The 24,303-nt window shown below is 47.2% G+C and overlaps 1 protein-coding gene across 2 annotated transcripts; it reads right to left on the bottom strand.

Annotated features, from left to right (window-relative positions):
• Nucleotides 1-4,955: 4,955 nt before the first annotated feature.
• Nucleotides 4,956-18,962, bottom strand: LAPTM5 (lysosomal protein transmembrane 5). Of its 2 annotated transcripts, none has more exons than XM_080357649.1 (8): nt 18,829-18,962; nt 15,451-15,544; nt 11,863-11,939; nt 11,030-11,158; nt 10,424-10,549; nt 9,782-9,877; nt 6,698-6,790; nt 4,956-5,736 (listed from the first exon to the last, which is right to left on the bottom strand). In XM_080357649.1, the coding sequence occupies exons 1-8, from the start codon at nt 18,913-18,915 to the stop codon at nt 5,662-5,664; spliced, it is 777 nt and encodes a 258-aa protein (XP_080213775.1). In that variant the 5' UTR covers nt 18,916-18,962; the 3' UTR covers nt 4,956-5,661. The 2 variants fall into 2 exon arrangements, with proteins under 2 accessions (XP_080213775.1, XP_080213776.1); XM_080357650.1 differs by having other exon boundaries at nt 10,424-10,546.
• Nucleotides 18,963-24,303: the final 5,341 nt, after the last annotated feature.

Raw genomic sequence — 24,303 nt, 5'->3', positions numbered from 1 at the left:
GGCTGCGGAGGAGCTGGAGCCTGGATGCAGAGTGGCAAGCGAGAGCCTTGGCCCAGAGGTATTAACCTGCCCTTGCTCGGGGAGGCATGGGACCAGCCCCTGCCACGTGTTGGGGGGGCACCGAGGGGAGAGGGACGAGGAGAAAATATTGCACGAAGGTGGGGAGAGGGAGGATGTCCAGCCCTGCCGGCCCCCGGCCTCTCCACAATGGCCTCATTGCTCCGCGAAGCTGTAAAGAGACCTGCGAGGGGTTGGTATGTGGGGAATCCAGGACCGTAACAGTGGGACCAGTGAAGCCAGCCCTGGGGAACTGGGCTTAACCTGCCAATCACCAGCTCCCGTCTACAAATCCTGGGCTTTGCCACATTAAGCAAACGGTCTGAGGTGTGTCAGGCTCGTGTCCTTCCTCTGGCAAAGCCCGGGGAGCGGGGGGGACATGGGAATAAGGTCACACAAATCACCTCTCAGTCCCGCGTTTGCCAAGCGCAGGGCTGGAAACCAGCCTGTGGGACTGGGGGCTCTGCTGCTTCGGCTTAATTTGCAGGCGAATGCTCAGAGGAAGAGGAGAGCAAGATCTGGGGAAACGGGCTGAACTGTACAATGCAAGCCAAATTTCTTCCTGCGGGAAACGGTCACTTTTGTATGAGGCTGTGCCCCTGTGCAGGGGAGCAGGGACCGAAAGTATGAACTCGGTAGCCTAAACTAGATAAATAGACAAGAAACTTGGGATAGACAGACAGATTAGAAGCTTGATTTATTATTTACAGCATAGCGTTCAGGTCCATACACACGAGGGACATATAGCTCCTGCCACAAAAAGCCAATAATCTAAATCAACAGATAAGACTGATGGTGCTGCAAATGAGCAGAAATCCAGCGTTTTCTTTATGGAAGATCAGCAGGGAGATTTGGTACTAGAGCAAGATGAATTTAATGATGGGTTCATCACAAAGCAGTGCATCTATTTTGTTTTTTTAACTCCTGTATTACATTACTGTCGGTTGATTAAAGCCCTGCTCTGATGGATTAGTCTTTGCACACCTTTGCAGCCACACACCCTTGGAGCACTCGTCCATTTAATGTGCATTGTGCCAGCACAGGGCCATGGCAAACTGCCTTTAATTCAAAGCCCAGTTTCTCTGCCCTTCTCCAGAGTCGCTCTTTACTCAAACGTGCTTCGGCAGCGCCTGAGCGCGCCTGTGGAGAAAGGCTCTTTGATTAGCAAAAAAGGGCCCGTCCTTAGTGAAGTTGCCAGGCTATTCTTAACTCTTCCAACATTAAAAATGGTAATTAAAATATTAAAAGATGGCTATGTTCTCATGCAAAACCAGCATGGATTGACCCACTGCTGTCTCCCCAGGTACACACAGGCTTTGCACCATCTCTGGAGCTAGTTATTTCAGAGCCCCTAAGATTAAAAGGGTCACCGTGCAGGATGTGAACATTGCAGATTGTCATCTAGTCTAGAAAACACATGCAGATCTTCACGTATACATGTGCGAGCACAAGGAGCCCATTATAAAAACTTCACGTATAAATGCTTATGCCCGTGGATGGATGCATAAATATTTACATGTGACCATAGATGTATATAAACATGATTGCATGTATGTGTGTATGTATATAAATAGTATGTGTGCACATACACGTTCATGTATTTAAATATGCATGTGTGCACATACATGCTGACACATAACTCCCCCTCCACTCCCAGGCCTTTGTTCTTTTAAAGCTGCCAGTGAGGGCAGCCTTATTGACATCGCGGACTTACACTGTTAACTGATACCCTTGGGTGTATGCACACAGATACGTTTGCTCCCCAAATGCACAGAACAGCTACACTCCTACATTTATTAGGGAACAAAGTGAAATAAAAGCATAAAATCCAGGAGATTTTGCCTCCAGGCCTGTCCAAGATGGGGTTTCTCCCGTTGCTCTGCCGTGCGCACAAGGATCTCTTGGTGCAGACAGTACCTGCCTGCCATGAATAGGGATCATTCAGAGCCCTCCGTAAATGAAGTCTCTATGGCTGCTCTTGTTGAGGAAAATATAAAGTTTCTCTGTGTCATTTTGCTGTTAATTAGCAAAGGAAGATAAATACATTTCAGGTGAATATTTTCACTAGTAGAGGTTGTGGCACACAAGCAACATTAAAGCTTTGAAAATGAGGCGAGAGGCAAAGGTGTGCTGGGTACGATAGGTCTGCATTTATACCCCTGTAAAAGCAGTGTTTATTTTTAAAATATGAAACATAATTTTTCCCCAGGCCTCTGAAAATGAAAACAGCGCGTTCAATATTTCAAGAGGAAAATATGCATTTAAAGCTCTTCCCGAGCCTCGTTGCACCGTAAACAGACAAACCATTAAGGGCTCGTGCTGGGCGCGAGCGGCCCTGCCATTCTGCACAGCGGCTGCAGACCGCGCTGCCTCTTCCTCAGACGCATCTGAGTCCATGTCCCCTTGCTAAAAACCTGCTTGTTTTAAGTACCAGTTCTCCCCTTACCTTTCACCGCAGAAGATCCCGGTCCCACCTCGCTCCTGCTCAAATCAAAAGCTTCAGACTGATGGTAAGTTGTATGTACAGCCGGGGAGATCTTAACCCAAACCCATGGTCCCGTTGTGTTATTATCTGAGTGCAGATGGAGGAGAAAAGGCACATTGATGCTTTGTACTAAGTCAAAAAAGGTGACAGTGCAAGACAACACATGCCAGCCTGGGGATGGGCCAGGAAAGAGCAAAGCTCAGTTTAAGAATAAGTAGTAAAAGTAGTAAAAAGCGAGCACATACTCATACAGGCAGTATTACAACTGTCAGAGTGGGTAACTTCGCGTTTGTCCTAAGATAAGCAAGTCTGATGGCATAAACTATATAAATGCAGATTCTTTCTCTTTCACTATGTGCACAACATTTCACAGGAATATAGATCAGATGGGAAAAACCAAGAAAAATGCTATTTTGGTTTCAATAATGCAGACATGCTTTGTTTTAATTTGGCATCCTGCTTTTCCAATGTCTGTCATTCTGGGCCCACCACCGGGGACAGCCGTTGCATTGACTTCATTCAACTGCTACGAGTAATTATCTTAATGAACTGTCTCCAGGAAAGCTAAAGTAAAGCTTGTCTTTTTTTTATGGTATTTGATTTACGCAATTATAACGGCACCTGTCCCACGCTCCGGTCTGGATCCTGGCAGGTTTACATGAGTCATTCAAGTCAGTAGGAGCAGGGCAGCAAGGAAAGCGGGAAGGGCAGCGCAGGCTGCTGGGGGAACGTGGCGCACCCGTCACCGGGATTCCCTGCGCCGCTGCGGGGCCAGGCGGCACGTGGGCTCCGTCAGCGCCAGGAGATGCCGGGGAACGCTGCCAGCTCGCTGTCTTTGCCCTCTTCAAGGTCTATTTATACCCACTTGCCAGCATCAGAATGCCCTTGGGATAGGAGCGGCCTTTCCATCACAGCGATCGCTATGACTCCATCTGCCTGGTTTTCAGCACTGTTGTTCCTATTGCATTATGCAGCATTTTTGCCAAGTTGCTGGAAGCTCCATCGTGTTTCCAGATGCCATTTCAAAGCCTGATAGAAGGCAGCACCGGAAAAATGTTTCTGATCCTCCCCAGGCTTCACTGACACTGTATTTTCTGCCAGCGTTGGCACTGTTGAACCTCCAGGAGGATTTGTAGGATCTGAAGTTTTGCTGAGTTTCCCTGTCAAAGAGTCTCTTACAAAACGGTGTGTCCTGGATTGCTGGAGCAACCTGCACTGGTCACCTTCACCAGAAAAATCTCCCACCAGTGGAGCGGTTCATCCAACGTTTGACTAACAGGCTGTGAACGGTGCATGGGCAGTTCCAGTGAAGTGTGTTTGGTTGGTTTTTTGGGGCCGATGGAGAGGCTCTGAGACCTCTCCTGCACCTGAAGAACAGGAAATCGAACAAAGCGGCAGCACTCAAAGCAACATGAAATACACAGACACTCAGACCAAAAAGCCCTTTTTCCCCTGGAGATGTTGCTCCGGGTCAGATGAACGGGAAAAACCAAAGTCAGTCAGGTAGTTTAATGGATATCTTTGGTGTCCTGGAGCAGCTCCACCTCCATGAGATGCTGCTGCTTCTAAAGGTCCCGTCCCTCTTACATATCTGTTCTGCTAGTGCTGAGGTCATGAGCTCAATCTACACTCTACATCAAAGAATTGCTGCTCGTTTCTCCTCTGAATTGGAAATTAAAAAGCAATGTGTGGAGCAGCATTAAGCATATTTGTGTGAATTGGTTCTCAGCCTGTGTTGGAGAGACTCACATCAGTAAATCAGTTTAGAGAAGAACAAACAGTACAACAGTAGCATATTAAATAGAGTCTTTTATCAGTTTTAAACCCCAGCATTGATAGCACCATCGTCTGACTTGGGGCTCGGGACAGCTGGTGTTCAGTTTGTGTTGGCCAACCAGCCAACATCTCAGAAAACCAAAACCACTTCCTGTCTAGAACTCAGACCCTGACCTGGCTGGAAGCTCACAGTAAATCTATACATTTTATCAGATTTCTGCATTTTTTAATGCTTTTTTTACCCAGTCTTTCATGGGGAGCTATTCTGAGCGCTGGAGAGACAACACTGCACTGAGCAGAGGGATGGTTTGGCTTGCCAGGAGCCATCAGGCTCGTTTAGAAGGTCAGGTGTGTACCCAAAGGCTCGGCTCCCCACACGTGTTGAAACAAACCCCGTCTCTGGGAGAGGCGGCTTTGAGGCTGCAGCGAGGGGCGCGGGTGGCGGGGCAGGAATGAGACGCAGCCAGTTCGAACTGCCAGGCTGGTGTGCGAGCAGCACACACATGAGATAACATCGGTCTACAGCCAAATAACCATTTTTGCTAACTAATTTTTTTTAGAAAGCAAACTGTCGCTTCCTTGTGACGTACTGGAACAGCATCGTTCCGAAATCAGACAGCAAAGTATTGAAGCCATTAACTTTTTCTTTTATTGAAACTCATCTCTCAAGTCACACTAAAAGCAAAACAAATAATGCAAACACTCAGGTCTAAAACAGCAGAGCAATACTGTGACAATTCCTGCATGTTGTATATTCTGGAGTACACACTATTAATCATCATCGTAAGCACACAGGATGAGAGCTGCATCGTCGTTCGGTTGAGATCTTCCTTCTTTGGCTGATCCCTTTCCTGCAGGGTCCTCGTTCAAAGATGCTGGGTAGCGTAGCTGCAGGGTTGGACTATCTCAGTGAAAAGGTTCTTGCATTTTTTCGCCCCCATTCCACTTCCTATATGTCTCAACTGCTGAGCTAGATGTGAGACAGATGAGGAACAGCATCTTGCTGGCATAAAGCAAGCCTGACAAGGGATTCAGGCCGGTGCCTACGTCTCACATTAACCAGATGTCAGAGGCCGGTGATGGGAACCTCCGTGGTGCCTGGTGCCAGGTTAATTAAAATTAGCATTGCAGCTTGATAGCTTTATACCACGTCAAAACTGCCAGTGTAGGGCAAGGCACCAGCTCCAGGGGTTCAACATCACTCTCTGTAGGCTCATAGAGTGAGGTGATTGGAATAAGCATGATACTGCTATAAAGTTAGGGCTTGTCAACGAGGCTGACTATGACAAAAGGGGGAAGAGGCACCAGCAGCAACAGAGGTGTCTCCTCTCCGTGAGTGGAGCTTAGATTGCGACGTAGGGCGGTGGGGAATCCTTGCAAGTCAGCTCTAACGCTTCATCATACGATGGCAGCACGGCCTGAAAGAGAAGACCTTTAGTTATGCTCTGGGGGTCACACGGAGGTTTCCAGTGGATTTGATCTCAGGTGTGTTTCCCAGCCCAGTTCAAAGTAGAGTAATAGAACCACATGGGCTGTAAGAGATAAAGGGCAGAAATCCAGAAGAGTTAGAGGTCAGCAGCACTTTATAACCACGTTGATGCCAGTCCCGCCTCCTTCTCTCGAAACATGGCTGCAGTAAATGGACCAAGGCTCTTTAATGCCTCATTACCTAAGCAAAGAAGCGAAGCTGAGATCATTGCAGAGGCCCATGATGTGTGCAAAGCAGCGGCACACGCTGCTGGCAAGGCACGGCTCATCATATTTGCCAAGTTTCAACAAGACAAATGCCTACACTTAGCATTCCACATTCTTTCTCTCTACCTCTCATCCATCTTTATAGTATCTCTTATTTTTGGAAGGTCTTCAATATTTTTCCATTGTGTCAGAGCTGCTGGATGTTACTATTAAAGAGATCATGAGTAATCTAAGTAAGGACATTGATATTCATTATTTAGCAAACTGTTAAAATGAAGGGCAATGCACAAAATCTCTCAGATGCTGACCCAGTGAAAGGTGAGGATAAACTTAATTTTAAGCATGGGTAGCACTATTAGGCACAGAAACCGAAGTTCAACTGAAATTAAAACCAGATCTCTGGATCAGAGAGTAGAAGTTATATATTCCCATTTAATCTGCTTTGCCTGAAGCCCAAGTTTCAGGTTCCTTACAGGTACCATTGACTTTGAAAGGTTTTACACAAAAGAGAACTTAAAGGAACATAATATAATTGGAAACTGTTTATTGGTACCCGTTACTGCACATTTGAAGGGTTGAACTATCTCTCAACTCATTAAAGACCCAAAAGGAAGAACTATTATTCATCTCATCACTGTAACCCATGAGTTTTCACGGTGTAAATCTGAAGCAGTTTTTACTCACCTTTTCAACTGCTTGTCCGTCAACTTTTACCTCCTCTCTCTTGCTGGCTTTAATAAACTTAAAGCAGCTCAGGACACATTTGAACATGTAGGCCTGCAAAGGAAAGGGAAAGGGAAGTCAACAAGTGTTGTTGTTCTCCTGTCTTCTCTAGAACCACGTGTCCCGGGGCCTTAAATCAGTCTTTTGGGGGAAGTCAATGGGACTAGTAACACTATTAAATACAAAGCACATACTTAAGACCTCTGAGAGTGCAATGCTGTCAGGTAGGGAAGGAAAGCATGTCTTGCATGTTATTTTTCTTAGCAGGCTACAAAGTTTGGATGTCTCAGAAAAGCACCTTGGGCACAACATCCAGCTCCCAGAGATCCGAGGCTCCTTGGTCAACTAGGACTGACCTGAGAGGTCAAGAAATATCCTGTACATGCAATAGTTACACTTTGCTGGCAAGACTGCTTTGCACCTCACAGAGTTACAAGATGTAATAAATAGGGAGCTTCTCTGAGCAAAATGGATCGATTGATGGATTGTGGTACAAGAAAATAAGCAAGGCCTGTGAAACATACCATATTATATAAATATTTTCCCTACTCTGTGCAGCGAAGCAAAGTCGTGTGCCTCCTATTTTTATTGGCATAAGACTCTATGTTAAAAACAGTTGGCATTTCAAAGGAACATAGGGAGTTATATGTCCCAAGAACAAGCCATGTAGCTTAGGATTTCCTAGAACAATAAGGCCTGTTTGTCTTGACCCAAAGCCAAGACAAAGAACGAGAGCAAGGAACGAAGTACCCGAGTTGGAGGAATCTGTCTCTCAAACAGACTTCCAGAGATGAGGAGGCAAATCCAAACTCTGACCACCTTTAGGGAATACTGCAAATACCTTCCCCCTTCCAAAAGCCTCTTCATACAGAGAGCAAACATGCAAGACACTGAAGCCATCATATAAACCGTACATAAGACACCACTCATCCCTGAAAAACCCCAATACATTAAGAAAAAGAAATCACACAACAAAAAATGCTTTCTTTGATTCTAATTCTGGCAGAGTTTGCTGCAGTGCCTCTCCAAATCTGCACCAAATTCAATGGAGTTGACTTTGGTTGGGATTGCTGCCTACAGTAGCAGGCTTGAGCAGAATGCACTAGTACACACAGCTTCTGCAGAGGCAGCCAGTGACCCTGGATCGTCCCGTCACTGGATAACTCAAATCACGCAAGAGCCGCTGCAGGATGCCCTTCTCCACACCAAAATGAAGCGGGAAAACTTCCCTGGCAGCCATTATGAGCGGATGGGAAGCTTGTTCTAGGGGTCAGGTTGTGAGCTACTTCAGAAGTAATTATGTTAAACCTTTTCTTTCATTTCCCATCAGCAATGTTGAGTCCTCTTGCTTTCTGCATTCTTATCATCATGGTCGTGGAGTGATTTTATGACATGGAGGCGAGATGAAGATTACTTGTGGGTACAGAGATCGACAAGGGAGATGGCCCTAATGGTGCTGTGTGAGCATCACCCCTCCACTCACTTTGCTCTTTGAATGCTTTGCATATTTGAGAAGCTTAGACTTGAACAACTGATGATATCACTGTTGGGATATTTATTTAGGGAGTTATATGTTATATTTACAAATAAATATACCATCTCCCTAACATGGCCAGAGAAATCTTTCCTGCTAAAAGTGTGAGCAAAGCCTTGCAGGTCTTGTATAAGGTCACTGGCAGAGGTGTGAACATGGCAGGTGCCCCATCTCTTCATCCAATGAACGAAATTCTAGCTGAGTTATGCCTTGATGTGGGATGCAAATAACTAATTGGGGACAGTAATTGCAAGTTGGCAGGAAAACAGCACCAGATCCACAGAAACATTTTAGTGTAAGAGCAATAAATGCTTGCAATGGGTCATTAAGCAAGTCCATTTATGCAAAAAGATCCTGAGCAAGTCCAAGGTATTTAGATGCCACCTTAGTGTGAGTATTTGGTGAACTGAAACCAATTGGCTCTGAACTGGCCAAATGGCCCTTTTAACTCTAAAATGCTTCATGTTGCTCCTCATCGGATCTTTATCACTTGGAAGGGACACTCATGACAATGGCTTTGCTACGCATGGAAACGGAAAGAGATTGTCACTAAGTTTAAAGGATGGGCTTCCTAATGACTTACTTGGGGAGTTTAGTAGACCAGGGAGTGCTTGTGCCTGTCCGTTTTTAAAAATTATCCTCCTCCTACAAACTCCAGTGCAAGAAGTCATTGCAAGTTAAGCAGTCTTGCAGCCAACTCTGTGGAAAACGCAAATCAACCTATTTGCCAGGTCAGTGGGGTTTCTGCTGCAGACCCACGCTGCCACCTGCGTTTCAGGGTTATCTCCACTCCTATTGCTCAGTTTATGCAAATATTAAAGATACCCTCAAGTCATGTCTGCAGTGCAATCTCACAAGATGCTCCGCTCCACGCTGTCGTGTGGCCACCTGGGACGAGTCTGAATGACAAATGCTTTCCAACTAACAAGTAGCATTTGTCACTGTGACAGAATTTGCTCAAGTACCTGGAATGATCTGGTTTTCTTAGCTGTTCTGAAACCCCTCGGTGGAAAACCTACTCTCTCATCCATTGAAGTAAGAAGAATAGAAACGATCTCACAGTGGAGTTTTGTGAGGTGTAAGCAGGATTTAGCAGTTCACAGGTTTTAATTAAATTTCAGGGTATCAGTGTGCATAATTCTGCTTACATCAGTGTGGATACAGTGACTTACCCAAGTGGAAGATCTAACCTCCTGCTTAATGATCTAATTTATTTTGGCACACAATAGCAGAAGAGTTTCCTACATTTGTTTTTCAGCATCTTCTAGAGATGAATGGGAAGTAATAGTTTCTAGATGTCAGAGGCATTTTGCTTTCTAACTCATGTGCAGAAGCAAAACCACGGTTGTTTTAACATTAGACCTGCCTGAGACACCACGCTCACACCCGAGGAGAGACCAACAGCTCTTCCCAATGCCCTGGCAGATTTGAGAGAGAAGTAAACGCAATTCATCCGATCCCTCAGGCAAGAAAGCTTCATTCCAGCCTCACCAGACCCTGCAGCCGTTTACCTTCAGGAAGAGGACAGCAACGAACGCAATGGTGAAGGTGATCATCACTTTGGCATATTCCTCTGTTGGTAACTTCTCCAGGGTTGGCAGAAAGCCCTGTGGAAAGAGGGAGAGGGTCTCAGTCGGGAACGCTGGTTCCTCTACCAGGGTCACACAAGGCGGTGGAGACCCCGGCAAACTCCTCCGTCTGCCTCCCGGAGAGCTGGGACCGGCCACCTCCCTGCCCTCGTCAGAAACACTACAGGGAGATCTTCTCCTCCTGTTTACACACCTTGGCAAAGACGTTCAGAAGACTATTTAAATGAGAACTGAAAGCATGACTGTTTAATAAAGATGAAAAGTTGATGCATGTTCAATGCATGCAGGCAGGCTCGATCCAAATCATTTTGCTCTGCAATTTGCATCCATAAAATTCTTACGAGAAAAGCAGGGCGTACTTTTAAGAAACACACACATAAGCAAGCTGTCAGTCAAGAACACCGTGTTGGTGGGAACACATGGAAAATCCTCTTTTGCCATCAAACAGAGCAGTTCTGGGCACACCACAGGAATCAGAGAACGTTTGCTCTGTCTTAACAGCCGCTGAAAGAACTTCGTAGGGGCTCACGGCGGGAGAAATCAGCCGGCTTGCTCACCACCTACCCCGTTGTCTGAAGACTTGAGGCTGAGGTAGGTGGGGACCTCCATGTAAGAGCTGCAGAGGGTGAGGATGCTCAGGCAGAAATCCAGCAGCTGCAGAGCCAGGAAGGGGATCCTGGAGCGCCCCTGCTGCGGGAGGGGACAGGAACGTGGTTACAGGTCTGCACAGCTTCTATAGATGTTCCTCATTTTACACAGGGCCTGTGTTTGTTCCCATGGACAGCCTAAGCTATTTAATTCACTTGTAGTAGCCACAATGAGGAGCAAACCGTCTTGTTGGGCTGATTTACACAAGCTCCACAGTGATATTCCCAGCTTATCTCCAGCAAACCCCTTCTAGCATAGGCACACCCATCATGACCTCCCAGAGCCAGGAGACAGAAAATGAAACCAACAGGAAGAGTCCCAGACGTGGGAAACTAAACAACGTCCCAGCTGTCACTAGTTTTCCTCGGGCACCCTCCAGCCCCCAAGGACTTAATCCCATCTGCAGAACCTACCTCACCATGAAGAACTATGGCCCAAGATAAAGATCCTTTATACATCACACTTCAGCCTCCATCGTATAGAGAACAGAGACGACCACCCCAAAAGTGAGCTGTCACCTACTGTGTGGCGAAGCGAGGACATGGAAATGATCGCTGGGACTTGTACGTAGGAACTGAACATCGTCAGGAGGCTGAGGAGAAAGTCCAGGACTTGTAGAGCAAGGAACGGGATCAGGAGACGTTCCCTCTTCTGAGAAAGAAAAGCAAGGCCAGTTATTTCTGTTCTGAGTGGGAGGAGGAGACCAGCTGTCAATACCTGAAAGGACATATATTAAGGTACTCCAAGAATAAATACTTCCCTGGAATTTCTGCATCTAATTCCACATACCGTGGTGACAATTGATTCGGGAATAATGAATGGCATCAATATTGATTTTTTTTTTACCCTCTTGGAAAGTTTCTGTGAATTTTCGCTATATAACATTTGCACCTGACCCCACCAGGGCTGTCATTTTCCTGTCCCCAAGGTTACCACTACAGAGAAAGCTGGGTTCTCACACCAATGCATGGTCATTTCTTCTCCTGAAATGGGAAATGAATGCCCAGTACATTAGGGAGGCTACAGTTCCCCTCCGGGATCTGACTTGCAAAAGAACAAGGAGATGAGGCAATAAAACTACATTTCCAAATCACAGCGCTTCCATTCCTTAACACAAAATTAGTCTTGATGGAAATGGGCCCCAGCTTTGGTAAATCCAGCAGTCAGCAGCCTTGCGGGTGAACCTGAGACTGCAAACTAGGCGCCTTCCCCTTCTGTGAGAGAGCGGAGATATTTATCTGCTTTTCGGATCAAACCTCAGCATTTTCAGTGAGCACGGTCCTGTCCCCTCCTCTAACACATCCTGTCTCGAGGGGCCTCGGCCGGCAGCGAGACGGCATCCGTGGAGAACGTACCTTCACCACGCCGAGGAGGAGGTTGAAGCTGATGACAAACAGCATGAGGATCAACAGGAAACTGGTGATGACATCAGCTGAAAGTGATAACAGTAATTACAGCATTACAAAAGCTGGAGCCTCGTGTCCCCACTTGATCACACCTCTGAGGAAGAGATGAGATGTGATAGCCTGGAAGAAAGAATTGTATGTGTGGGAGAATGAGTGCCATGCTGCTGGAAGGTAAACTCCTTTGTCCTTTTCTACACCCACTTTTTCACTTATATTTGAAGCTTCTGTTTCTTTAGCCACCAAGTGGAATAGGCTGTCAACAAAATTACATGTGGAACAAAAACCTTTCTTGCTTGAACTAAATTTTAAGTATCCTGGGCTACAATACTAGGGTAAAATGAAGGGGAAAAAGGCAGAGTGCTTTCTGCTAATGATTAGTAAGTCTGAGTTGGAAATTGTTTTGAGACTTGAAGACAGATAAAGTAACCACGAGTGAAATCTGGTGGAAGATCTGCCAGCCTCTCAGCAGACAAGAAGTGTGAGCTGCAGCCACCCACCAAAAAACCCGACTGCAGGATCTGCTTACCACAAAGTAATGAGAATTGAAATACAGAAGAGGAAGAAGGCTTAGGAAGCAGCAAAGAAAGACAACTCAGATCCAGCAAACCCCAAATGGGAAGGGAGAGGGCAATGGAGAAAGGGCTTTACTGCAGGAGAGGCTGCTCGGGGGGTCGTGGGGAGAACCGAAACTTCAATGCAGAAACCAAACCCACCTCTCAGAAGCAGGAGAGCACAGACAGGGCTGCGATTTAATGTGCAGAAAAAGAGATTAAGGTGAGGATAGCATAAACTCCAGCTAAACAAGAGCTTAACAAAGGCAGACCTGGCCCTGGTAGGAACAGCAATAAAAAGAGAAAGTCTCATTAAATCCCAAACTGCCTGAAGCCATTTTCACTGACCCATCAGTCAGCAGTTTTGCCCAGAGAGGATTTATTTCTTTAGGATTTATCTGAGGTGTTTCCTCGGATTCAAGACAACTGTGTTTTCCTGCCTCTTTCTGCATGGTCTCCTGCTCCAGCTCTCTCAGCAAGCTCACTAATTAATTGGGCAACTGGCCGTTGCTTCTGCAAGATAATTAACAGCAGAACCCAGCTAAATTTTCCAAGTAGAACACATGTCAAAAAAACCCCTAAACAAAATAACAAAGAAACAAAAAGCCTGCAAACCTACGGATGCAAAGGGTTGGAAAGAAAAGGAAAACCAAGACAAAACAACTTCCCATGCACTGTCTGCCTCCTATTTGTTCACAGCAAATCCAGTCGCCCTTTCTGTGGGCAGCAGATCTCCCTGTTCCAGGGGTGTTTCAGCACCAACAGATTTGATCTCAGTAATCAAAGGTTTTTACTCTAACAAAATAACTTCTCAGAAAAGGGCAAAATGTAGGGATCTCGAACCAAGCTGGTGGACCTGTATAATCTCAAACACAGGGGCATCATTTAATGGCTTTCCCCTCTGTTCCTCCTGCATGTTCATTTGGGTGCCTATCTCAGGAATAAACTGTTTTCATCTATGTTACCTTAAAAACTACCAGAGTATTCAGAGAATAACAGGAATAGACAGCATTTATTTGCCAAATGTCTTTTTTTTTATTACCTTCCCATTGGAGTTTGTGCCCTGAGTGTAGCCAGGAGGGACATTGAATGACTCCTAACATTCCTCGTGAATGCAGAGAAACCCCTTTCTATTTAATGGCCAAATAAACTGGCACGGGCAATACAACCATGGCTCATAAAGCTGTGGTTTAGCAGTTGCATTCCCAGATTGTCAAGGACGGTAGTGTTGTAGTGTCCGATCTGGTGCTGCTGATACGCTACAGGGAGTTGTTTCTGGACAGCTGCATCCAAAGGGTGGGCAGGACCAGCAAGGGAAAGAAACCTGCCAGTCCCTTTAGCCTGGTCTGCTTTCCATCAGAGAGCGAGGGAGTGTTTTCTGCAGAGGCTATGGTATGCATAGGATATGGTAAGTGCTGTGCACAGAGGTCTTTGGCCATAACTGAGGTATTTTTCTTGGCTGGCTGGACAGAAATTGAAACAACCTCACCCGTTGTACTTTGTCCACAGTGACAGTTTTTATAGTCATTACTGAAAACTAAAGTGATTAACACTCAGACTGGACACCGGCATGAATTGAAGACATCCTAAAGATCTGCCCTACGGCAAGCAGTGAGGTGTGACCTTTTCAAGGCAGAATACCATCCGTGTTGCTGCCTTAGAACTGATAAGGGGGATTTAATGGAGATGGTTTTGGTTTGATTTTTCCAGCGGGAAAAGCCAGTCTGCCAAAGCTCGTGTGCTTGCAGGAATGGGACTCTGCCAAGGAGCCTTGTGCTAGGAGAGCTGCTCAGCGCCGGGCTGAGGTTTCTAATAGACTGGCGGTGGGGGAGGCTGCGTGGGAAATGCATATCCCCATTTCTGCTGTAAGATAGAGAACAGAGGGTGAACCTGATCCTTCCAAACTGCAGCTGAATGCCCCAAATCACCACGCAGCAAAGTTTGCCGCCTGTTCCCTCCACCTGGCCAAATTAATCTTGAGTTATTTCTTAAGTATTAGTTAGGTAGCAAATTTAGATCTGCTTATAATTAGCCAGCGTCCTGGCATTGACCCTGCTAGGGCTGGGAAAATCACCTTCTGGGCTCCCAAAGACAAAGGCGGCCCATCCCATCCCCTCTTTTTACAGTAGCAAAACGTACTACTTGAACTCCTATATGTATTTTTTCCTACTGTACCATGTGAAAAGCATTTTCCCATAAACCTTGCCTTGTTTATATTCTTGGGCTATGACTCTAGTGTTAGCATTCTATATTCTGAGATGTGCTTTAATCTGGCAGGGTCTACAAATAGAGCAGCAGATGCCGAGGGCATTGAGCGAACCTCTCCCCAAATTGTTCTCCAACTCTTCCATCTGGGTTTTGAAGTCAAATTGAACTTTTTGTATGGCTTTGCTGTATCGCTTCCCTGCTGGTTTCTGGAAATAGAAGGGTTGCGCTGTGTTCATTCCAACTGCAATCAGAAAACACTCACAGTCTCCCAAGCAGAGCCCTTTGAAATGCTTGGGAAGAGAAGCCAAGTGGAAGTGCTGGGGATTTCATTATAAAATGTTCCTTTTTGTGTGGGAGGCCATGGAAGAGGGGGGAGGGGGAAGCCCTGTCATTTTGATTGTGTGGGAAGAGGGAGGGTTGTTTAAAACCAGGCCAGTTTCACTTGGAACTGTTCTGTTCTTAAAGAAAACCCTCCAGATCTGCAGAAATACACGTCTTGCTTAGAAAGCATCGAATGGTTTTGTATGGGAATGATCTGAAAAGTCTGTCTCAGCCTGGCTGCTGCTTCCAGACAACAATGTTCTGCAAGAACACCTGGGGCTGGGGACACCTGCAGGTGGGGACCAAGGGACAGGTCTGGCTCTGAGCTTTTGGCCCATCTGCTCTGAATGCTGGTTTCCAGTCTTCTTTGATGAAAAACAAAGGGACCAGTGCAGGACCTTGGGTTTCTTCTCAACCCCACAGACCTTTGCTGCTTCCCAGCATCCCGCTGACCTACCAATCCTGTAGTAATCCTTGTCCAGGTCTTTGCAGAAGCCTTTCCCGCTCGCCACCTCCAGGGAGTACTCGATCAGCAGCAGAACGCTCATCACCTAGAGAACAAAAGCAAAGCACAATCCAGAGGGTCCTGGGCCAACGTCCTGTCAACAAATCTGTTTCCAGGAGCACGTGATGGTCACAGTTCTTAATGCTGGGTGGGTCTCCAAGTCCTGGCTTCACATTTTGAAACTGCATTTTGCTTCAGAACTGAGCTGAATGCAGCAGTAGTGTTTTGATCTTTCTGTAAGACCAGCTATATTACTCCCTTGATAAAAATACCATGTTCCTTCTTTTATTTATTTGAGAAAAATCTGTAAATGTGCGTTGTTTTACACTGAACCCAAATGGTGGTGTGCAAGAAATGGAGAAACCTGTGCCAATGTGATGCTCCATCTTCACCCCACCAACAGCACTGGGTGCACTCATTCTGCGGGCTGTTCTCCAGGGACAGGAGCCAGCGACAAAGGTACCATCAGCAAAAAAGAGGGTGTTGGGAAGAGGTAAATGAGAAAAACCATTTTATCTGGACTCTGAGTTATCAGAACCCCACAGCGATGCAGGAAGCAAGTTTTTATCTGCCACCAGATCAATACAAACTCAGGTACCGTACAGCTGAAAGACCTTTTCCATAATAGCTACAGCAGCCTTTGGTTTCAACATGCGGTTAGAGAAGTGACGCAGGCAAGGAGGAACCAGAACTGTTGTGGTCTGCGCTCATGTTTGCAAACCTCATATATGGGAAACAGCACAAAAGCAGCTAGGAGATGAGGCAAACCTCTGAGGGAGCAGGGGGGAGAGCAGCGTTTGTCCTCTGCAGAGCGGTGGCTGCAGGTGCCACACGGGGGCTAGGCAGCGTTCAGATAAGAGTAACGTACAGTCAGGTGCCGCCTGTGCTTGAGCTGACGTTGCAAGCGGACACCATGAGGAGGCACGGGAAGAAAGGTGTCACGTTGCCCCGAAATGGGGAAGCGAGGCCGGGAGGGATGGCGGCAGCACAGACAGGAACCGAATGCAGACTGTCTCTGCGTTGGCTGCAGGAGACCTCGAAACTACCTTCCAAACCCAATCCATCAGCTCTCTGTGCCACAAGCTGCAAGTACAGTTTCCAGACGAGCTGTAGCACATCCCCAGAGCCCTTTGCTTCTAGAATGAGTGTCCACCAAGCCATGCTCTCACCACAGTGGGGACTGTGTCCCACCACCAGCCTGCCCTCTGGGTTTAAGTCTGTCTGGAGTGTGATGGCTGTTCCTTTTTTAATTCACGCTGAATGTTTCTGCAGTAAGAGCTCGAAGCCATAATGAACAGGGGTCACTGGGGACAGTGATGTGCTGCTCTGACAGGGCATCGCATGTTTAGAAGGTTTCTGACAGCGGGGCACGCAGGCAGGTGACACCCAGCACTTTGAAGACAAATAACACCACATATAAATGCCATACTTTCAGTGCTTTGCCTTTTCTTATTTTAATGTAGAAGCGGTTGTTGTGGCAGGGTAGGATGTAGTGAGGAGCTCTTAGCTCCTATTTGGTTTCCTTTCAAAACGCTTCATGTTCTTCCTGCCTGCTGCCTCCTCCTCCCGTCTGGTCTGTGCGAGGATGAGGAGCAGTGACTGCGGGACATCCCGGCTCAGCCTGGTGAGGGCACAGGGACTCACAGCTCCGCACCACGAGTGTGTCCGGGGGTGAGGGCTGGGCCTGGGGACAGTCATGCAGGTGGGACTTTGCTCCTTGGGTTAAAGAGCTGCCAGAGAGCAGAGCTGGGCTGCCGCAGGGCAGGGCAGGCTGCACACATGCTGCTTTCTAAGGCCTCCTTTGGCTCTCACCAAAGACTGGTAGCAAATGAATGGCAGGTTTTCTTCCCATGCTGCAACTTTCCAGCCTTGTTCTTGAAGAAAATGTCAAATAGCTTGACCTTCTTCATGCCTGGAAGGAGCAATGAGCAGAAGGACAAATTCCTCCGTGCTTTCTTTGGAAGCCACCTGCCAGTGCACCCCACAGCACCCAGTGAATCTTTGCTAATCACGCAGCTCTGTCCCCTCCTCGTTCCCCTCCTTCTTCTTTCCTGTTTGCTTGAGAATGCCCACGATTTATTTCAACTGTCTATGGAGAGATCAGTGGTGAGACAAATCCAATTTATAGGAGGACAAGACATCTCCACAAAGCCTGAGAGCTTGTGTTTGATGGCATTACTATCACCCAGCATCACTATGATTCATCACTAGGACCCACAGCAATAATTTATGCTGGTACAAACCAACAGTATTGACGTAGCAAATCATCCCAGTCACTGCCAAGTTATAAATCCGCTTTTCATTTTCGCTCCCCATGCCCAGCTGCATCATTGAAAAGTTTCAGAAAAAGCAGGGGAGAAGGTGTTTGCCATTCATTGCTGTAGTTCTGTCTTGTTTCCCAGCTTTGCACAACCCTTTGGTTTTGCCAGCTCTTCTTCAGATCTTGGCTCTAGTTCCTAGGAGGGTCCCCTTTCTAAACGGTTCACGCCCACCCCTGTGTGACAGCCGCCCAGGACGTGTCTGCGGGCTGCAGGTCCCCTCGCTCCGCTTCTATGGGTGCAGGGCCCCCATTAACCCTTATCACCCCGCAGGCTCCCAACCTGTGACTGTGCACACCCGGTGCAACAGACAGGATTATTTTAAGTGCCTCTGCCATGCGAGAAACCACATCCTCAGTGTGACTAAAGTATCTCTGTGCAACCTGGTGGTGGGGAAGAAATGTCCCTCCAGGCTCTGCTGCCTCTGCTCGCTGCCATCAGCGACCACCCCGGGGACGTTACAGCAGCTGCCTGGCAGCTGAACGCAGCCACAGGTCAACACGGAAACCAAAGTGGTGAATATAGCGCCCAACAGGTGGTAGAGAGAGAAACCAGGCGGTTTTGCCCACCCCCGCTTGGCTGCCTGGGACCTCGATCCCCACTCCCGCCAGTGACCCATCATTTCAGCTCTCCCACAGCTTCCATCGCCCCGTTTCTGACCGATGGGTCCAGGGAACAGCGCTGAGCCCCGGCCGAGCTCGCACCCTGCACGGTAAGAGCTCCTGCGTGGAGCTGCAAGGGAAAAGAAGGAAGCAAAGCGAGTTTCCATAAGCTCTAATTGGTAGATCCAGGAAAAAACTACTTCAAAAACCCTCCCAGAACAATCAGTTTCTTTCTGGCCACCTTCTCCTCTTTTGTCCTTCCCTCTTAAATCATTGGTTTGTCTCTTTTTGCAACACAGAAAAGTCAACAGTCAGGAAACCTTGTGATCTGCAACGATTACACCTTCTGCAAAGATGACACCTCTGCCTCTCCTTGTCTCCCTGTCCCCCCTTTCCATCCTGCAACTTACCATGTGGAAGATCCCCAGAGCGACTGTTGCTGTCGTGATGTTGAAGAAGCAGCATCTGGGGGGCTCGGTGGCCATTTGGACCGTCATTTTCTGGTCCCTCTGCACAGCCGTGAGTTAATGAAGTCGAATTTGCAGCAACTGCCCTGCAGAAAAGCGAAGCGAACAGCGCAGCTCCACTTCCTTCCTGGTCTATAAATGTGTTAAGTAATCTACAAAGTCACATGAGGTCTTTGATTTCTCAATAATAAAGCGAGCAAAATTGTGTTGCTTTTCTAACAGATCTTTCACTGCTTGCACATCCCAGATGGCAAACGTAAGCACAACTGCCGCTCCGGGCAGGTGATGTCTGATGGGTGAGATATACAGGGAAAGGAGGGTTCTGGAGCAGGGTGCAGCTTTGTCCTACAAAAATCATCAGAAACAAAAGCAGGGGGCCAAGAATTTCACCTTAAACTTGACCTGCTGTTTTTGCAGCGAGGCATCCAAATTCCTGCGTTTGAAGTGGCTCGTTCCTTGCCAGCAAAGTCACCGTTCCCTGGAAGTGCTCCTGGGAGCCGATGCTTGAGCAGCCTGGCCGCTGGGACCCAAAGGGCGGTGGGACTCCACGGGTCAGGGCTGCTGGCTGGGACATCTGCAGATTGCTGGGTGCTGGGACAGCTGATGTGATTTATTAAGTCAGCTCCTGGGAAAAAAAGAAAGCAACGGAGAGATCTGAGCCTGGTGACTTCGCCACTGTGCAGGATGTCAGACTCTTTATTCCTGTTGGAACTGAAGTTCTACTCTTTGCTATATATGTATTACCATTCTCATAAAAAAACCATCTTTTTCTTTTCCCCTTCCCACCCCTCGGGACAGCAAAGTCACGCTTTGGACCTTGTGTGGAACGGATTGACCTGAGTTTCTGGTTTCCTGGGCAAGGTCTGGTGTGGCACAGCAGGGTGACAGCTCTCCAGCACGGAAATGCAAGTATTAAAAATGAAATTAATGAGAGCGTTGGGCACGCTCAGCACACTCTCATAGGAGTCATGTGCCAGCATGCCTGGTTTCAGCATCCCTAGTGCACTCAATGAGTTTATTGTTCAGTGCGTCCAGGAGTGTTCCTAGCCAGCAACATTAGGCCCTACAATGCTTAAGCAGAGCGTTTTCTTGATTGTTCTTATGAAACTAAATGCACAAAATCCACCTCAATGCCAGGAAATAGCTGTTCTGTAGCCCTCCAAGTCTGTACAGAGTGCTACGCAGCCCACTATGTGATGGGAGGTGTTCTGGAGAGCTTCGGTCTGGCTGAGTGGATGTTCCCAAATGCCATGGGAGTTCCACAGTGATGTGTTTTCAGAGAAATTCAGGACTTTTGGGCAGTGTTGGTATGAAATGTAAGTAGCTGAATGACCCTGGGGACACTGTATCTGAGACAGGGTCAGTCTATAGCTTAGATCAGGTGGCCCACGGGGGACTGGCCATGCCTTTCTGTGCAGGGTCCCTCTCCAGAGCCAGCGATCCCTGCAGCACTAAGATGCTGCGGGGCAGGGTCAGAGCAGCTGGGTCCCGCTGCATATTCCCATCGTTTTCTTTGGAATCTCACCAAGTCTGACAGTTTATTACTTAAGCCCCAGTTTTTGAAGTCACATGGTTCTCTCTTTCCCTTTTTTGCACTGTTTGGTGACCATGCTGCATTGTTGCCAATATCATTACAAGCTGTGCAAGAAGATGGACTAATATGACTAACGACTGGTAAAATTCTGACCTCGCTGTTGGTTGTCACTGTTACGGCGTGTGCTTTTCAGGCTAAAAATGTGGTTGTTGTAACACATTTTTCAGCATAGCCTCTAACTGCTATTAAACATAATCCAGCTGCAGAGGTTCACTGGTAGATCCACAGTACAACATGAAACTGAAACGTCTGCATAAGCAGGGAAGGCACAGAGAGCAGGACAGAAGGACACACAGCCAGAGCTACATGGAACCACAACAATGGCTGGAGCATCTTTGGGGAAATAGGGTTAAAAATTATATTTGGGTTTAAAACTTGATCTGTTTATGCCTCTTTCATTTACAAATCAGTTCCAAATACAGGCTTCGCTTTACCTTCTCCACATGAAATATGTTTTCCTTCGGGGTTGCCTGCCCTCAAAGTCATGTTGTGGGCCCAGCTGAATGAAGGTGCAGGAGGATCAAGTATTTCCTGCTAATATGAAAAGCCGGTTCATAATTTGAACCTGACTTTGCTTGAAAAGTGTACTTTCCCTTCGCAATCCCCCTGTCCTTTTAGAGGCAGACAGAGGCTTGCTTGTGTGTTTGAGCATACCATACCCAAACTTAGCTCACAACGTGTACAAACAAATAGAAAATGTGGCCCAGGCTGGGCTGTTGGCTTCCAATGGTCAGTGCGTATTTGGCCGATGCATCATGATGAGTGGCCCCTTTCAGTGGTCTGCACAGCAGCCTCTGCAGACACCCAGGCCGGTGCTGAAGATGAGCCTCGTGGAAGTCAGTCTGCTCTAGGGAACACAGCCCTGGCTTTTCTATGGAGTTATGGACATCTATTTTGTATGGTGTGCAGAGCCTTGATGCTGACTCCTGCCTAGGAGCAATCCCAGGTGGCACCTCTGGTTTGCGTGGGACCGCCACCGTGGGTAAATCAGAGCTGCCGAACTGCCTGCGTTGCTCAGAATGGTGTTAATTCAGCTGCATGTTCCCTGTCTAAATTTCTATGCCTGATTCAGACATATTTCAGGCATGCACTGTTCTACATAAGGACAATTATGGAAGCAGTGCAAATCCTGAAAGCAAGAGGTCGGGTTAGGAAGACAAAGCTTTTAGTCTGGAAGAGCAGTGCTGACTTCACAGGTGAGGAAAGAAAGTACAAGGAAATTAAGCAGCTTTTCCCAGAGAAACAACCAGCCTACAACAGAGCTGACTGGTACTTAAGCTTCCTGCACGCAAACCTCCAACACCCTCCCTGTACCAGGCTCCCAGTTTCCACACAGCCCTGGTCCTGCTTGGTCCTGGGCCTGGCCCCAGCCGCTGGGAAATGTTTCTGCTGTCCCTCCTAATTGGCTTTTTCCACAGCAGTGCTTCGTGTATTTGCACTTTAGAAGCCAAACAACAATGTGAGGGCCTTAATGAGAGAGGTGCTGCATGCCAGCAGAGCAGTACATCGCGGCGGAGGCTGGCGTTGGGTCTGCTGCCGCAAATTCCTGCTGCAAACCAGGCGAGCTCAGGCATCTGCTGCTGCCAGGAAAGAGGGAGACTTTGGTTAAGTGGCTGACAAATGGCTTCTGCTCGTAGAGCCTCCTAATTAAACTAAATGCGCTTTCCTTTTGAACCTGTTTGCAAAAGGGGGTTTGTAAAAATGCAGCTAGTGAAGGATGCGACAGCGGTGGGGTTGTGGTTGCCAAGTGGTCGCTGCCTCCTGATGGATCGCAGATGGAAGAGCCAAGGGGAGGTGGGGGGACATGTGGGGCTTTCTCCAAAAGTCAGAGGGTCATCAAAATTTGCCTTCTAGCCCTGATGATGATATTCAGCCAAAGGTATTTGCAAGTGTCAGATATTATTAGTTTTTGAGTAAGAAAACCAGAAAACCCTCCCCATAGTCCTGTGTAGCCAGAAGTTCTCTGAGGCCTCAGAAGACAAAATGATCGTTTTGCTTATTCTGAGCGACAAGAGCAATCCATCCATTAATGTGACTTTCATCCATCAGTTCATTATGCTTTATGTCTATGCTGATGTGTGTTTTGCCATTTGCTACTTTTTTCATTGCCATTATGTGACATGCTTTATTCATTGCACCAGGATTTATAGCTGCCCTGTTACCTGCTTTATTCTTTCATTGTATTTTATATCAGGTTTGCTATGCTTGATGTCCATACAGCCTCCCTGTAGACATACCTTAGTATATTTTACACATTACTTTACGTGCCTTCTGCTTTACTGAGACATAAAAAATAATAATCTTGACTATATTTAAGTGCTCACAGAGGTAAAAGACTATTGTTTTAACTCCGCTGGATAGAGGAGGTTTTTACTCACAAAGCTATGGAAGAACAAGACCATCCTTTGGTTTTTATGTAAGGAAGGCAGCAGTTTCTTCTAGAGGGTTATCCAACAAGGAGAAATTAATAAACCACTACTTCTGTTTAATTGTTATTCATATGAATGATAAATGGAGATATCCCTCCCACCTTGCCCTAGCCTTATAAAATTAAATATGGGATTCAACACCCCATTAGGACACTTCAATATAGGTGTCCACTTGTGTGCCAGGTAACTAAATTGCCAATACATTTCATGAAGACCTGGCCCAATGGTGGAAGCTGGATCTGTTTAGGTCACCTTAGAGCAGACCCTCCATCCCCCTCTTGGCTCCGAGGGCCACATCTCCATTGATTCTCCTAAGAGCTTCCACAAGCAGCACACAGAGATATCCCCATCTGACACCAAATGCTGCTCCTTAACCTGGAGCTAAATCCCACGCTGGGTGTCCAGTCTGAGATATATGGGATGATTCTCTCTCCCGAATGTAGGAGCTGGATGAGCAACTTGGACTAGGTACCTTACTCAAAAATAGCTCATTAGCAAAGGTAAATCCCTTTTGCAATGGCAGCTGAAGCTGCCTCTGCATCATTGAGGAAACCATGACCCAGATCACCTCCAAAATGGAAAGGACAATTGGGGCACACAAGGACTTCAAGGTGTGTCCTATGAAGCCTCTGCCTTGGAGCTCCTGCGGCTTTGGGAGTCTGTGCCTGAGAGGTGGCTGAGACACGGGGACCCACCTACGTGCAGCTGGAACAAGACGTCTCCAGACTCTTGCAACATCAGCACATGTATTTGGGAACATCCACTGGACTCCAAAGGACTGAGGGTGCTGGGAGGTGCTGGTTCTCGTCCAGCACAGGGGCCAACCCGGGACCAGGTCAGGCCAGGAGACGGGGACACGCTCCACAGGTGTGGTTCAAAGCCAGAGCCAAATCCACCTTCTGGGAGTGCAAAGGAGAGCCCTGTTCCACAGCTCAGACCTGGACCCTGCCCATTGCAAACCACGGGAGGTTTGCCCAGCTAGCGGCTTGCTGCTTGCCACAAGAGCAAACAGCGTATTTCTGGAACTTAGTCATCATATAAAAATCTTTTGCGTTTTCCATCCCCAGGTTTGCCCAGAACCTGCCCTTGTTGCTCAGTGTAACCATCTGCAGTGACCTCCCATTAATGACAGTTTTGTTCCTAGGCCTGATTTGCTCAGGAAACAAATAAACAAGCAAACAATGGATTATTTAGAGGCTAAAGGGAAGACTGCCTGCTTCTACATTTACACACCCCAAAAGATTTATTAGGAGACACCAGAAAAGGTGAGTTTTTTCTGCACAAAGCTTGGCAGAACATACTGTATGAATAACTGAATGACCTTTCAAATATTTACTCGTCCACAGGAGCCTCTATGGAGGCTGCTGCTTCTCCTTCACCCACTCTCAAGCTTTC

This window comes from Nesoenas mayeri (assembly GCF_963082525.1).
Source record: "Nesoenas mayeri genome assembly, chromosome: 21".
Taxonomy (NCBI): Eukaryota; Metazoa; Chordata; class Aves; order Columbiformes; family Columbidae; genus Nesoenas; species Nesoenas mayeri.
This window is presented reverse-complemented; position numbering and strand designations above follow the sequence as displayed.

Coding starts and splice junctions, on each gene's coding strand:
- LAPTM5 (XM_080357649.1), bottom strand. CDS start 18,915: ATGACGGTCCAAATGGCCACCGAGCCCCCCAGATGCTGCTTCTTCAAC. Junction 6,791..9,781: donor TTGCTGTCCTCTTCCTGAAG/GTAAACGGCTGC, acceptor TTTCCTTTGCAG/GCCTACATGTTCAAATGTGT. Junction 5,737..6,697: donor ACGGACAAGCAGTTGAAAAG/GTGAGTAAAAAC, acceptor CTTCTCTTTCAG/GCCGTGCTGCCATCGTATGA.